At 45.8% G+C, this 12,996-nt stretch overlaps 1 protein-coding gene across 1 annotated transcript in view; it reads left to right on the top strand.

Moving 5' to 3' along the window:
* LOC113437698 (microtubule actin crosslinking factor 1) overlaps window positions 1-12,996 on the top strand; it is a 282,960-nt gene that overhangs the window by 84,333 nt on the left and 185,631 nt on the right. Inside the window, 1 exon segment of the mRNA XM_087939498.1 lies at window positions 4,767-4,844. Coding sequence (XP_087795624.1) covers window positions 4,767-4,844 — 78 coding nt within the window.

Genomic DNA, 12,996 nt, shown 5'->3' with positions numbered 1-12,996 from the left:
CTGGGCCTCTGGCCACAAGGATTTCACCTTAAAACTTAAGAAAGTAATTATGGAGGTCACTCGGTGAGAGTTCTCCATTCTGTGACTTGCGCTTGTTGAACTGGGGAAACAAAAGCACAAAATAAGCACAAAAGCACAAAATTGGCCGTTGTGGAATCAGCCCTCTTCTGCGGGGCAGATTCATTGTTAATATCGACCGTTTTATTTGCCTGGCATGTGGAGAGGAGCCCCCACCCCCCCCACCCACCGCAAAACGAAGAAGATGCAGAGAATCTCCAAGGTGCCTGCAGCAGCCGGTGGGTTCAATGGGAGAGCAACTGAAAAGTTGGGGAATTGTTTGCTGCAGCCCAACTTACTTGTACATACAACTCGGTTCTTTTTGTTTCATCGTAATTCTATTAAATTTGACAAAACACACACATTAAAACTAATAGTTAAGAAGTTCTTATATTTTTAGTTCTTTGCCTCTCAATCCTTTCCTCCCCACCCCGCTTTCCCTTAGACACAAAGCATATTCTCTGCCATCTAAAAGGTTTGGTCCTAAACTGTTTCCGCAACCGCAGCTGACCTGCGCCCTGTGACATTTTTCCCTATCAGGTGGCTCACTTCTGGAAGCTCTGAATGTTGGGTGAACGTGGGCTGTGGAAGATCTGGAGGAGCTGTGCATTTGAAAAAACATTTTTACAAAGGGAGGGCAGGCAAAGGACACGTTTGTGCACTGCTCTTCCTGTGCATTTGTCGGGTGTGGCATTCTTTCTTTCTTTGGTGTGTCTCCCATGTTCTCCCATTTAGTACTGTATTGTCCATCCTATTTATTAGCCTGAGGAAACCTCAGGGCAGAAGACTCTTGGCTTGGTGAAAGTCCCACCCTGGAGTCGCTTGGGCAGCGAAGACTGTGAGGAGGAGGAAGAGGTCAATACAGTAGGTCAATGCCCACCATGGAGGAGCAATGGCAACTGGTACTGGACACATTCCGATAATCCAGAAATACCTCAGATTTCAGGCAGGACTTCCAGCATCTTCTAAGAAACGGAAATGACCAAATGGCAGATGGCACGTGAGCCTGTGAGACGGCATCTTTCCCAGAGCCTTTGGTTACATTTGTGGGATGAAGACAGGTGGAGTCATCCGTCCGTCCGTCCGTCTGTCCCCCCAGAATTCTACTTTGTAGCTCTTTGTGTGGGGACATCACCTGCCCAGGAAAGAGCCAGATGGAGCTGGATGTCTCCAAATGCTGCAAGCCAAAGGAAGGGAAGGGTCCAGGGGAAAGTGGGGAGGACAGGGAACCCAAGGGAAGGAGTGGCCCCCCTCATTTCCTGCCCCGAGAACCCCAGTCAGTTGCCCACATGTTGTGCTATCCTGGAGGCATCCAACAAAGCAAGGAATCAGGGTTTTCTCTGCTTCCCTTTTACAAGGTCACCCTTTGCCCCAAAACCTTGGCAGCTTGAATCAGTTTCGATGGTGCCAAGGGAAGAGCGGGCATGCTGCTCTTCTTTCAAAGGGAGAACAAACTTCCTTCTCCCCTCCCAGAGGCTGGAATGGGATTTCATTTAGGACTTGAAGATTGTGAGGAATTCACTGGATTATCTGGACGTGTCTCTGGTGTCGGTAGCTGGGAATGTGTGAAGAATACTAACTCACGTAGTGCGAGCACAGAATGGTTTGCCTTTTTTGCAGTTCTTGTGCACTTCCACAAGCTTCTTTTGTTCCCAGATGTGTAACCCCAGGCCAGCCTTCCTCACACTCCCAGATGTGTTGGGAATGGGGCTTCCAAAATGGCTAGTCATGCGTTTGGGAAGGGAACGCCAGGAGGAAGCCACCTGTCACAATAGAGAGGGGAAATCGGCAGAAAGTTTTCCTCTGTGTGGAGAAACAGGCCAGGATCCTTCCCTGAAGAGTCTCGTGCTGCAGAACCAACACTTTGTTCTGCAGGCTGCCCGCTCGCTCGCCTTTGCAACCAAATGGTTCCCTTCCTGTGCTCTGCAAGGAAGGCAGCCTTGCCACAGGCCGCTGGGTCTCTGCTTGGTCAAAGAGGCGTGTTGGGCAGAGAGAGAGCCACTAGGGAGGAGAGTTACCTGCCCTTTGTATAGGAGGATGAGAGAGAGATTTGGGCAAAGTCCCCTTCGGGAGGTCTCCTCCTCCTCCTCCTCCTCCTTCCTAGGTGAGCCCTGTTTATATTTTTTAATATTATTTGTACAGGATCTCACGACGGCATAGATTGTGCTCCCTCCCTCCCGGTTCTCCCCAGGTTGAGCTGAGGGAGGAATCTAGCCCTGACTTTGGGAGCAGGACGGGAGGAATCCTTCAAGGGGACTCGGGGACTCCTGAGAAAGAGAGAAGCACGAGAAACTCGGAAGAAATGCAAGGCTGGTCAGAAAGGATTTCAAAATCCTGCTATTCCACTTAGTTCTTTTCGATAAAGAGCACCCCACGCCTGGTTCTGGCCCTTATTTTGCATCCCGAAAACATCTGGGTGAGGTTTTTTTTTGAGTTTCCTTCTGGTGTTCTTTTTCCTCAGGAAACCGCGGTACAGGTAGCACCTTTCCTGACACCACCAATTAGCATACCTTTCCTCCCCTGGAGTACTAGAGCCTCCCTGGATGGCTCCTTCCTCCTTTCCCCCAAGGCCAATTCCTCATCCCTTCTTAGGTTGAGGCCGGACTTGAACATGGGCATGTCTGCTCTGGGTTCAGCATCTTCAGTACCCCATCCTGGCCAGGGTCTTGACCTGAGACCCCCAGAGGCCTTGTTAAAAACAACCATTGACGGCTGCCTGCCATTGCTGCTGCTTCTCACGTGTGCTTGAAAGCCCCTGGGTTGCTCTTGGGCCGGGAGCATCTCTTTGTATGGCTTGGCACTCTTTTTCCTGGTTGGGGGTGGGGGTGGGGGTGGGGGTGGCTGCCCCTTTATTGGCTGCTGCAGGACAGTTGCACAGTGCAGCTTGGGAGGTGGGTAGCCCCCTGGGCAGGGCAGACCAAGGGGAGAGCGGGGCGTGCTCTTGGCTTTAGGGTGCAACAGTAGAGCTGTCACTTACTGCAGCCTGCTTTTCGTGTTATTTCTGGACCACTCTGTGACCTTGGCAGGGCCTGGGTCCTCCAGGGCAGCAGCTTTGCTCTGGTCAAAGTTGGGCCAGTTGCCCGGCGCCTCCCCTCCTCCTCCTCCTCCTCCTCCTCCTCCTCCGCCTCCTCCTCCGCCTCCTCCTCCTCCGTTCAGTCCATCCAGAGGAATATTTTGTGCACCCTCCCTCATTTCTCACCATCTGTTTTGCCTTTTTTGCTTCCCTGAATCTTCCCGTCTTCTAAAAGCCCCCCCACCCGCAATCCTCTGGTCCTCTAGATGTTGTGGATTTGGTCCATGCTGGATGGAAACAAGTTGCAGTTGAAAGTATTTGGAGGGCCCTGAAGTTGGGAAAGGTGCCCTTAAAGCACCCAGGCTGTGCCTTTACCTCTCCCCTTAAACCATTGCTTGATTACAGTCACGGTGACTCCATACTGGTTTCCTGGTAGTGGGGGCCATATGGCACTCCAAGCCAAAATCCATGTAGGAAGCCAGCCCCCCTCTCATGATCCAGAGTGACGTTTCGTGTGAGAGCCCCTAGCACTGCCTGGAGTTGGCAACTGACTCCACCAGATTTTTGTCAGGCAACCCACGAGCCAGAAAACAGGCTGAGAAGCAGGCTGAGCGTTTATCCTCTTCGCCCCCCCCCCAGCCCAATACAAACTGGACCCCGTGGTGCCTTGAGCCCAGGCCCAAAGGTGAGCAGTGCGATGGGGATTCTCAGCCGCTCATCTGGATGGTCCATCCGTTCAGTGGGTGGGGGAACCTTCCTGCTCCTTGGTGAACGACATTTGGGCCCCCTGTAAGGAGGAAGGACCGGCCTCTCCCCCCTTTTGAAATTCTCCCTTGGCTTCATGCTGGCCGAGAGGGAAGGAAGAGGCCTCCCTCGGCCCTTTACGTCCGGTGGGGCTGCTCTCCCGGCTTGGAGGGCCCAGCAGCTGCTGCGAACGAGGCAAGAACTTGGCCTACCAGCCCCTCCTGGTGAACCCCACCACCCGTCCTGCAATGGAAGCTGCTTTGGATGGACGTGCTTAGCATTTGAACGTTAGTCTCCCTTCCCCCAACGCCTGTCAGATAGGTTGGGTCACCCCATAATTTAGAGGGGTAAAATATTTACCAGTTTTACGCTTTTGTTCTTGTCCTCGCTTTTGTTTGACAAATTCTGAATAAAAATAAATAATTTTCCACTGGCCCACCTGATGGGCTTCAGGTTGGAGAAGGTTATTGGAGCTCAGAGTTGTCCTCTTTGGCTGGTCTAAGAAGGTTGTAAACAGGGAAACCAGAAAAAGTGGGCTTGTTTAGCAATTTCCTTTCCTCTTCCTCCCTCAGATGGATGAATTTGCTGGCAGAGAGGCTGATTCAGGCCCAGGCCTTCCAAAACGGGCCCTCACATTGACCGGACGGTCAGTCATTGAGCTTGTAAGAAATATGGACTTCCGCTCCTGGAATCCCCAGCCTGCTGGCTGGGGAATTCTGGGAGCTGAAGTCCACCCACCTTAAAGTTGCTGTGATGGAGGAATCTTGATTGACGGGGTCAGAACCTTGCTTGTTTTCCATGGCTGTTGCTCCAAGCCTTCAAGCTGTGTGACATGGCCCAGCTGAGCCCTGCAGGGACGGATCTCCCCAAGGGAGGCCCAGGCTTCTCTCGAGGTGGCGGGAGGCGTTTGCCTTTGTCGGAGAAGGGCTGAGCTCCGTTGTCTCTTTTCCAGCCTCGAGAAAAGGGGAGGATGCGCTTCCACCGCCTGCAGAACGTACAGATTGCGCTGGACTTCCTCAAACAGCGTCAGGTAAGCGCTTCTCCCTGTGGCCCCTCCTCCCATCTTCCCCTTTTCTCTCTTCAGTGTCCTGCAAAAGACGGGATTTCCTTTGCTTGTTTCACTTAAGCTGAAGGAGGGGAGACGTCAATCTTACCTGTTTAGTTGAACTTGGGCATTAGGGCCTCGCTTCTTCCCCCTTTTCCCTCCCCAACAGTGCTGTGAGGGAGGGCAGGCTGAGAGAGAGTGGCCACCTGGAGCTCCAGAAGGGATTCAGGCCAGTCTCCACTTGCGATTTGTCCACCACCACACCCACTCCACACCGGCTGCCCACTACACCCACACCTCCTCCACCCAGGGACCCAGAAAAGGTTGTCCCACTTCTGGATATTGTCAGTCTTCAAGACAAAATCGGGGGGTGGGGGATGTTAGGCAGAGAAGGACGTGAACATTGAGGAAATGAGCATATAAAATGCACCCAGAGACTGAAATGTTGATCGCAAAAATGGAGTAATTTGGAAAACCACACAGGAATCGGGACCATTTGAGAACCCAGTTTCAGTCATTACAGGGAAAAGAAGGCGATTAGAACGGATTAGAATGGAGAGGAGCTTCTGCTGAGGTTTCCCTCTGCCCGGAGGCATTCAGACCAGAGCTCCTGGGCAGGGAGGGAGCAGCCCCAGGACTCTGCAGCTGGCCACTCCAAGCGACACCTTTCCCTCCTCGTCCTGCCCTGACAGGCTCCCTGGGGAATGGAGAGGGTGACACACAGGTGAGCTTCCTTCCCCACGGCCTCTGGGGGCTGCTGGCTCATAAGAGCACCAACAGCTTAGTGGTGCCCGTTGGCCTGCGTTTAAAAATACACCAGAGTCTTGCTGGAGGCACAGGGCTCATCCTTCCCCTCCTCCGCCATGTGACTGCAAAGAGCAGGGGAAACGCTCCCCTGTCAGGACGGATTGGAGACAGGATTGTCATTAATACCCTTCTTAGTTCCAGGGCAGCAAGGAGAGCGCCCTCAGCACCTTTCAGAAATCGTGATGAAATCTTAGCACACTCAGGATCTGTCTGTGTTCCCCAAGCTGGAACCCCCAGGCCTGCCGGATCTGGTGCTCCCCAAATTCCCCGTTCTCGCGGCCCCAGATGGGGAATTGGCCCGTGAAATGCTCCAGGCAGCCAGCTGGATCTGGGGTTTGGCTGAGGCGAATCTCCTCTGGTTACTTTCCCAACCCACCCATCTGGAGGGTCACAAACTGAAGAAGTAATCCCCTGGGATCAAGGAGGCATTTCCAGTGAGACGACAAGGTTGGCAGGACTGCAGGGGTTTGCCCTCCTTTGGGAAGTGGGAGTTTGCAAGCCCAGCTGCCCATCTCAAACCAGTGACTCTGGGCAGCCAACAATCGTACAAGCTTCTACTCTGAAGAGTATGAATACATGTGGTTTTTTTTTACAAGTCTTAACACACACATTTCCCCTCTTCCTCATTTTTGCCCAAAATAACAAAACAATCAAATAGCGGTGCTCTGGAGCACAAAATTGGAGTGGGTGTTACAGTATTTGAGGGGCTGCCACAAAGAGGAGGGGGTCAAATTATGTTCCAAGGCACCGGAAGGCAGGACAAGAAACAATGGATGGAAACTAATCCAGGAGAGAAGCAACCTGGAATTGAGGAGAAACTTCCTCACAGGGAGGACAATGAACTGGTGGAGCAGCTTTGCCTTCAGAAATCGCGGCTGCTCCATCACCGGAGGCTTTTAAAAAGAGACTGGACAGCCACCTGTCTGAAATGGTATAGATTCACCTGCTTGAGCAGGTGGCTGGACTAGAAGACCTCCAAGGTCCCTTCCACTGATTTATAATGAAATCAAAGTTGAAGTTCTCTTCCCTCTCTCTCCCGGGTGCTTAATGTAAGAAGCTAGCAGGCATCTCTTTCAGTCAAGCAGGACAGTGTCTATCGGCCTCTTGAGAAACACAAGTGAAAAATGGGAGCCATGTGAAAAACGGCTCTCACAAGCCACGAAATATTGTGATCCTGGGGAGGCAGGCAGGCCTGAGTGCTGAGCAGGCAGCTCTCCTTAAGCAAGCCGCCATGGCCTGGGAAAGCTGTCAGCCTGGCAAGTCTAAGCTAAAGCCAGCATTGACTAGGAGAATCTGAGGAAATAATGACTTTGGCACGCCGTGGGCATCTGGGCCTGTTTCAGAAAATGCCACGGATGTCCACCTGCTTACATGTAGTCTTTTGACATACAGCTGAAGTGGAGCCTGCCCTTGGTATGTTGTATGTCATAACAGTGGTAAAATGGATTGGCCATGAAACCGGCTCACTATTTATGGGCTGGTCTTGTAGTAAATGCAGGGGTTTTAAAGTTCGTAAAGAGAATGCTGTAGCCATCAAGTGAACCACTATTTGGCTATGGGCGATTCTGTTTTGCCAAAAGCCAGAAGGGCCAGTTTTGGGTGGACGCTGCAAACAGCCCTAACTATGATTGCCTGAGGTTTGGTCATGTTATTACGGAGGGAGCCCAACTATTGGAACTTAGATTCCACGTCACGAGTTGAGGTCTATCTGCATAGCCAAAAGCTCCTCATCCCTCAAGTGAGAGAGCTCTTCAGACCTTCTGGCCCCAGCATTGCCGACTCTCCACCTAGACCCCTCCGCTGAGGGATGTGCTCACGGGGCCTCTTAATGGGCAGCAGAGGTTGAGCAAGTGAGGTTCCAGGTCCCATTCCAATCCCTTTGCACGGGACCAAGGGCCTTCCCCTCCCTGCTTGCCTCTTGGAAGCACGATCCAGGCGGGAAGGGTCTCATGAGCACCAGGCAGGCAGGATGCCCCATAAAGTTTCTGGTTCAGATTTGTGGGCAACCTTGGCAAATCTTGTTGAGTGTGCTCTGTATGCACAGGAGAGCATTATCTGGCTATGTGCGCATATTTGTGTAAATCGCTCTGTCTAAAAAGTATTTTACTACAAGCGGGTGTCCTTCCCCCCAATGCCATTGAAATGAGGTAGGCGTTGCGTTCTTTCCAGTGGTGGGTTGTGTAGGGTGTGGGTTCAGCCGGTGCAGGCTTGCCTTCTAGAAGGTCTACAGGTTGATTCTTGGAAAGATAATCCTTGGGATGGAGATAGTGTAATAAGAAATCTTTGTGACCTCATTCACATGCCAAAAGATACAGTACAGATTAGCTCTTGGGAAAAGCAACATTTAAACACTGTAGGGCAGGAATGTTTTAAAAGTGTCACAGCGGAAGCTTTATAGGAAGGTGACCATTTGGGGCATCTTAAGTATGTTGTGAAACTAAAACTCAGGTACATAATGAACACTGAATATTTTTCCGTATTTTGCAATGTGGTCTACAAATCAGGGAAACATGCACACAAATGCAAATATTAACAGCCAAAAATATGCACAGAAGTATGCATAAAACAGGTTTATTTATTTATTTGATATTATTAACTGCCCAACTCCAGTGGGCTCTTGGCATCATAAAATACTGTTTATAAATTCAGGAAAACAAATAAAACATCAAACCAAATGAACAGCCCAGACCAATGCAGTCTTATAAATGGCACACACAAGCAAAAGAGAGGTCCTAGACAAACAGCAACAGAACATCACACCCAGATCTTAAGGGTTTTCCAGACCCAGAAGATCTCCCCTGCCCCCAACCTCTGCAGATGTCCTGGTACAGTTTGTGGGCAATGACAGAGAAGCCCCCCCCCCCCTTCTTGGGTCCCGTAAGATGACCGTGTTCAATGGAGGTGATCTGGAGGACACCGGCCAGTACCAGGCAGACAGAACCTGTTTGAGAAGGGCTTTCCCTCAGATGTCCGGGCTCTTTGCTTTTATAGGTTTTCTTAGGTTCTTAGAATAGAATGAGCTGGAAGGGGCCTTGGAGGTCTTCTAGTCCAGCCCCCTGCTCAAGCAGGAGATCCTATGACCATTTTAGATAAGTGGCTGTCTAGACTCTTCTTTAAAATCTCTCGTGATGGAGCACCTACGAGCAGTGGTGGGATTCAATCGGTGTTACTTCCGGTTTGGTGATTACGTTTTGCGCAATCACCGCGTGCGTGTAAGAAAACCTTTAGCTGTGCCACCAGGACAGCTGACAAGCGCTACACACAGGTGCATAGCATTTGGAAAGCCTCTTTTTCCCTGTTTTTCCAACCTCAGGTGTGTTGCGCAAAGCAGCTGAGGTTGAAAAAGCAGGAAATGAAGGACAGGTAAGAGCCCAGGCGGGTGGGTGGGCCAAATAGCAGCAGACACAGAACCGGTTCTCTGTCTGCTGCTCTTCAGAGCTACCAGTTCTGTAGAGCCAGGCACAACCGGTAGCATCCCACCCCTGCCTACGAGGCTTCTGGAGGCAAGTTGTTCCACTGGTTAATTGTCCTCACTGCTAGGAAGTTTCTCCTTAGTTTCAAGTTGCTTCTCTCTTTGATGAGTTTCCAACCATTGTTTCTTGTCCTGCACTCCAGAGCTTTGGAGAATGATTTGACCTGCTCTTCTTTGTGGCAGCCCCTCAAATACTGGAATATTACTATCATGTCACCCCTAGTCCTTCTTTTCTTTAGACTAGCCAGACCCAAATCCTGCAGCTGTTCTTCATATGGTTTAGTCTTCAGGACTTTGATCATCTTAGTTCTTTTCTGAACTTTTTCCTACTAGGGTTTTGTAAAGCAGCACTAAATACTTCACATGATCTTCATTCTATGCCTCTGTTTATACAACCCGGATTGCATTAGTTGGGTTTTTTTTATAAATTTTTATTGGTTTTTAAGACAAACATAGACAGACAAAACATAAAAACATCAAGCCATCTTCCATATATATATATACATACAGTGTGTCGGTTGGTTTACAGATTGTTTTGTGCTTCCATTTTGTAGTCTTCAATTACAATTACATTGTATATATTCTCATATTTTCAATCAAATATTAAGTACATTAATATCATTGTTAATCAATCATTTGACGATACTTTTATTCATTCATGTTTTATGAAATAATCCATATTTTAGTTAATTTGTTTTATGACAGTTCATATTATCATCTCAAATCTATCCTACAATCATTTTCTAGATATAATAAGAATACATTTTTATATATTTATTATTTTCTAAAAGTCTACATATTTCATTACCATGTTTTATTGTCTAACCATTGATGGATCCCAAATTTTATAAAATTGTTTATCCTCTTGTTCTCGAATTTCAAACGTCAATCTACTCATTTCAGCCCATTCCAATATTTTCTTAATGATTTCCTCCTGTAATGGTATTTTCTCATTTTTCCAGTTTTTGGCAAATACAATCCTAGCCTCTGTTAATACATTTACAATCAGATATTTCAAGTCTTTACTATATATTTCAGGCAAAACTCCCAATAAAAATATCTCTGGTTTCAAGTCTATATGTTTTTTTGTCATTTTTTCCAACCACGTGTGGATTTTAGTCCAGTATTTTTTAGCATCCGCACAAGTCCACCACATATGGTAATATGAGCCAGGTGTCTGATGACATTTCCAACATTTTTCGGATTTGTTCTTGAACATTCTTGCTATTCTTGTTGGGGGAAAATGCCACCTGTAAAACATCTTATACAAATTTTCTTTATATGCTGTTGACATTGTCATTTTATAATTTTGAGACCACAATTTTTGCCATTTCTCTAGATCAATCCCATATCCAAAATTCTTCCCCCAAGCAATCATAGTTTCTTTAACTTGTTCTTCTTCTAGTTTAATTTCTAATAAATATTCATATAATTTTTTAATCACCTTTTCATCAGTACCTGTCAAAATCTTATCTAAATCAGTCAGTTTATCATAGAAACCTTCTGTTTTAGAATCTTTGCCATACCTTTAATGTATTTGCGCACATGAAAACCAATTCATCTTTATACCTTGTTCCTCTAATGTTTGCATAGATTTAAGTTCACCCTTTTCATTCAATACTTCACCATATCTAACTGTTTGTTCCTTTTTATATATTATAGGATAAGAAAATGCTTCAATAGTCGATAACCAGACTGGAATTTTCAAATAATGTTGCCTTTTAATCTTCTCCCAATTTAACCACAGAGACTCCCGTAAATAATGTCTTCTAAAATACCCCTGTGTTTTAGTTCCTTTATACCATAGAAAAGCATGCCACTCCAACACAGATCATGTCCTAATGTCAACGATCTAGTATTTCTTAACGTTATCCAGTCCTTAACCCAAATCAAATTTGTAGCTTGGCAATACAACTCCCAATTAGGCAAACCAAATCCTCCTCTTATTCTGGCATCTTGCAAAAGTTTTAACTTTATTCTCGCTTTCTTACCTTGCCATATATATATTTCAACACAATTTTATTTAAATCTTCAAAATAATCTTTTCCAAGCCTAACTGGAATTGTTTGGAACAAATATAAAATTCTGGGTAGTATATTCATGCAATGGAAGGTTCAACGATTCTTGTAGTGTTTTATAATTCTGCTGGAAGTCCATCTGGGCCTGGTGCCTTTCCGTTGTTTTGCTTCTTAAATGCTTCAGTTAACTCCATCATCGTTATATTGCTTTCTAACATTATTTCAATCTCTGTAGGTATCTGGGGTAGATTAGCATTCTGTAAGTACTGTTTAACTCTTTCCTCATCAGTATTCTCTTGTGTGTATAGTTTCCCATAATAGTCTCGTATACTTTCCTTCTTCTCTTTATTACCATAGCAAACTTGGCCTTGATCATCTATTAATTGCAATATTTTCCTTGATTCTTTCTCCTTTCTCAATTTGTACGCTAACCATCTACCTGGTTTATTTGCATCTTCAAAATAGTTCTGTTTTGCACCTCTGATTGTCTGTGTTAGTTCTTTTTCTATTAGTCCCATTTTATGTTTAATTATATCCATTTTTAACTTAATGTCCTTTTTCTGTGGCATTTTCTGTAGCTCTTTTTCAAGTCCTTTATACTCATCCTCTAATGCCTTAGAGGCTAGTCTATTCATTTTTTCCTTGTATAGTCTATTATCAAGCCTCTGGCATATGCCTTCATTGTATCCCATATGTTCTGCATTGATGTATCTTCTTTTTTGTTTTCTCTAAAGAAGAAAGCCAGTTCTTTCTCCATCCACTGTATGAAGTCTTTTTCTTTTAATATAGTATTATTTAACGTCCATCTAGATCTTCTTCTTTGTCCTTTCCATTTAATTGTCATTGGATTGTGATCTGCCAAAGAACTTGTTTCAATATTTATTTCTTGAATATTAGCTAACAATTCTGTTGACATCCATATCATATCTATTCTGGACCATGATAAATGTCTGTTTGAATAGAAGGTGTATTGTTTAGTCTTAGCATTTCTTTCTCTCCATGTATCTTTTAAATTTATTTCATCTATCATTTAAAAAAAGGATTTAGGGAGAGTCTTTCTGTTTTGCTTTGCTGTTTTCTGTGCTGTATAGTCCAATTTATTATCTACAATTCCATGAAAGTCTCTCATCATAACTATATTAGCATAGTCCAGTTCAATTATTTTCATATGTAATTTTCTATAAAATTCTTCTTGATTGTCATTCGGGGCATAGATTGCAATCAGGAGTGTTTTCATATTATTGTCCATTATTTCCACCATTAGTAATCTTCCATCGTCATCGGCATAGATCAATTTCGCTGGGATAATATCTTTAATGTATAAAATCACTCCTCTTTTCTTGCATTGTATCAAAGAAGTAAATATTGTCAGAGATGAGAGAATATTATATAAGGGCAAAGAGATCATAGTTCTTAAGCAGATTCCAAGAAAAGTGAGGGCCATAAGGCAAGAATATAAATTTTTAGCCAATTACTTAAATAAAAAAGAAATCTCATTCAAATGGCTAATCCCAGAAGGGATGCTAATATCGTGGAAGGGAAGAAAAATTAAAACAGATTCAATAGAACAAGCACAAGACTTCCTAGAACAGCTAACAACCACGGAGGATCAACACACTAGGGAGGAAACCCAAAGGAACATGCAGGAAGATCGTAACCACCATAGGAACAAAGAAGAAAGACCCGTCCAAACTCAAGGGAAAGACAACTTACAACAAGAAAGAGAAGAAACAACCCCATATCAACCACAAGAAGAGAGCCGTATAGTTAAGAGACAAAAAGCGAGGCAGACTTAAGTAAATGGAGGAAGGAAGGAAAATTCTTTCCATCAATATAAACG

The sequence above is a fragment of the Pseudonaja textilis genome, chromosome 10 (assembly GCF_049901715.1).
Source record: "Pseudonaja textilis isolate UNSWEBS1 chromosome 10, rPseTex1.2, whole genome shotgun sequence".
NCBI classification, from domain to species: domain Eukaryota; kingdom Metazoa; phylum Chordata; class Lepidosauria; order Squamata; family Elapidae; genus Pseudonaja; species Pseudonaja textilis.
This window is presented reverse-complemented; position numbering and strand designations above follow the sequence as displayed.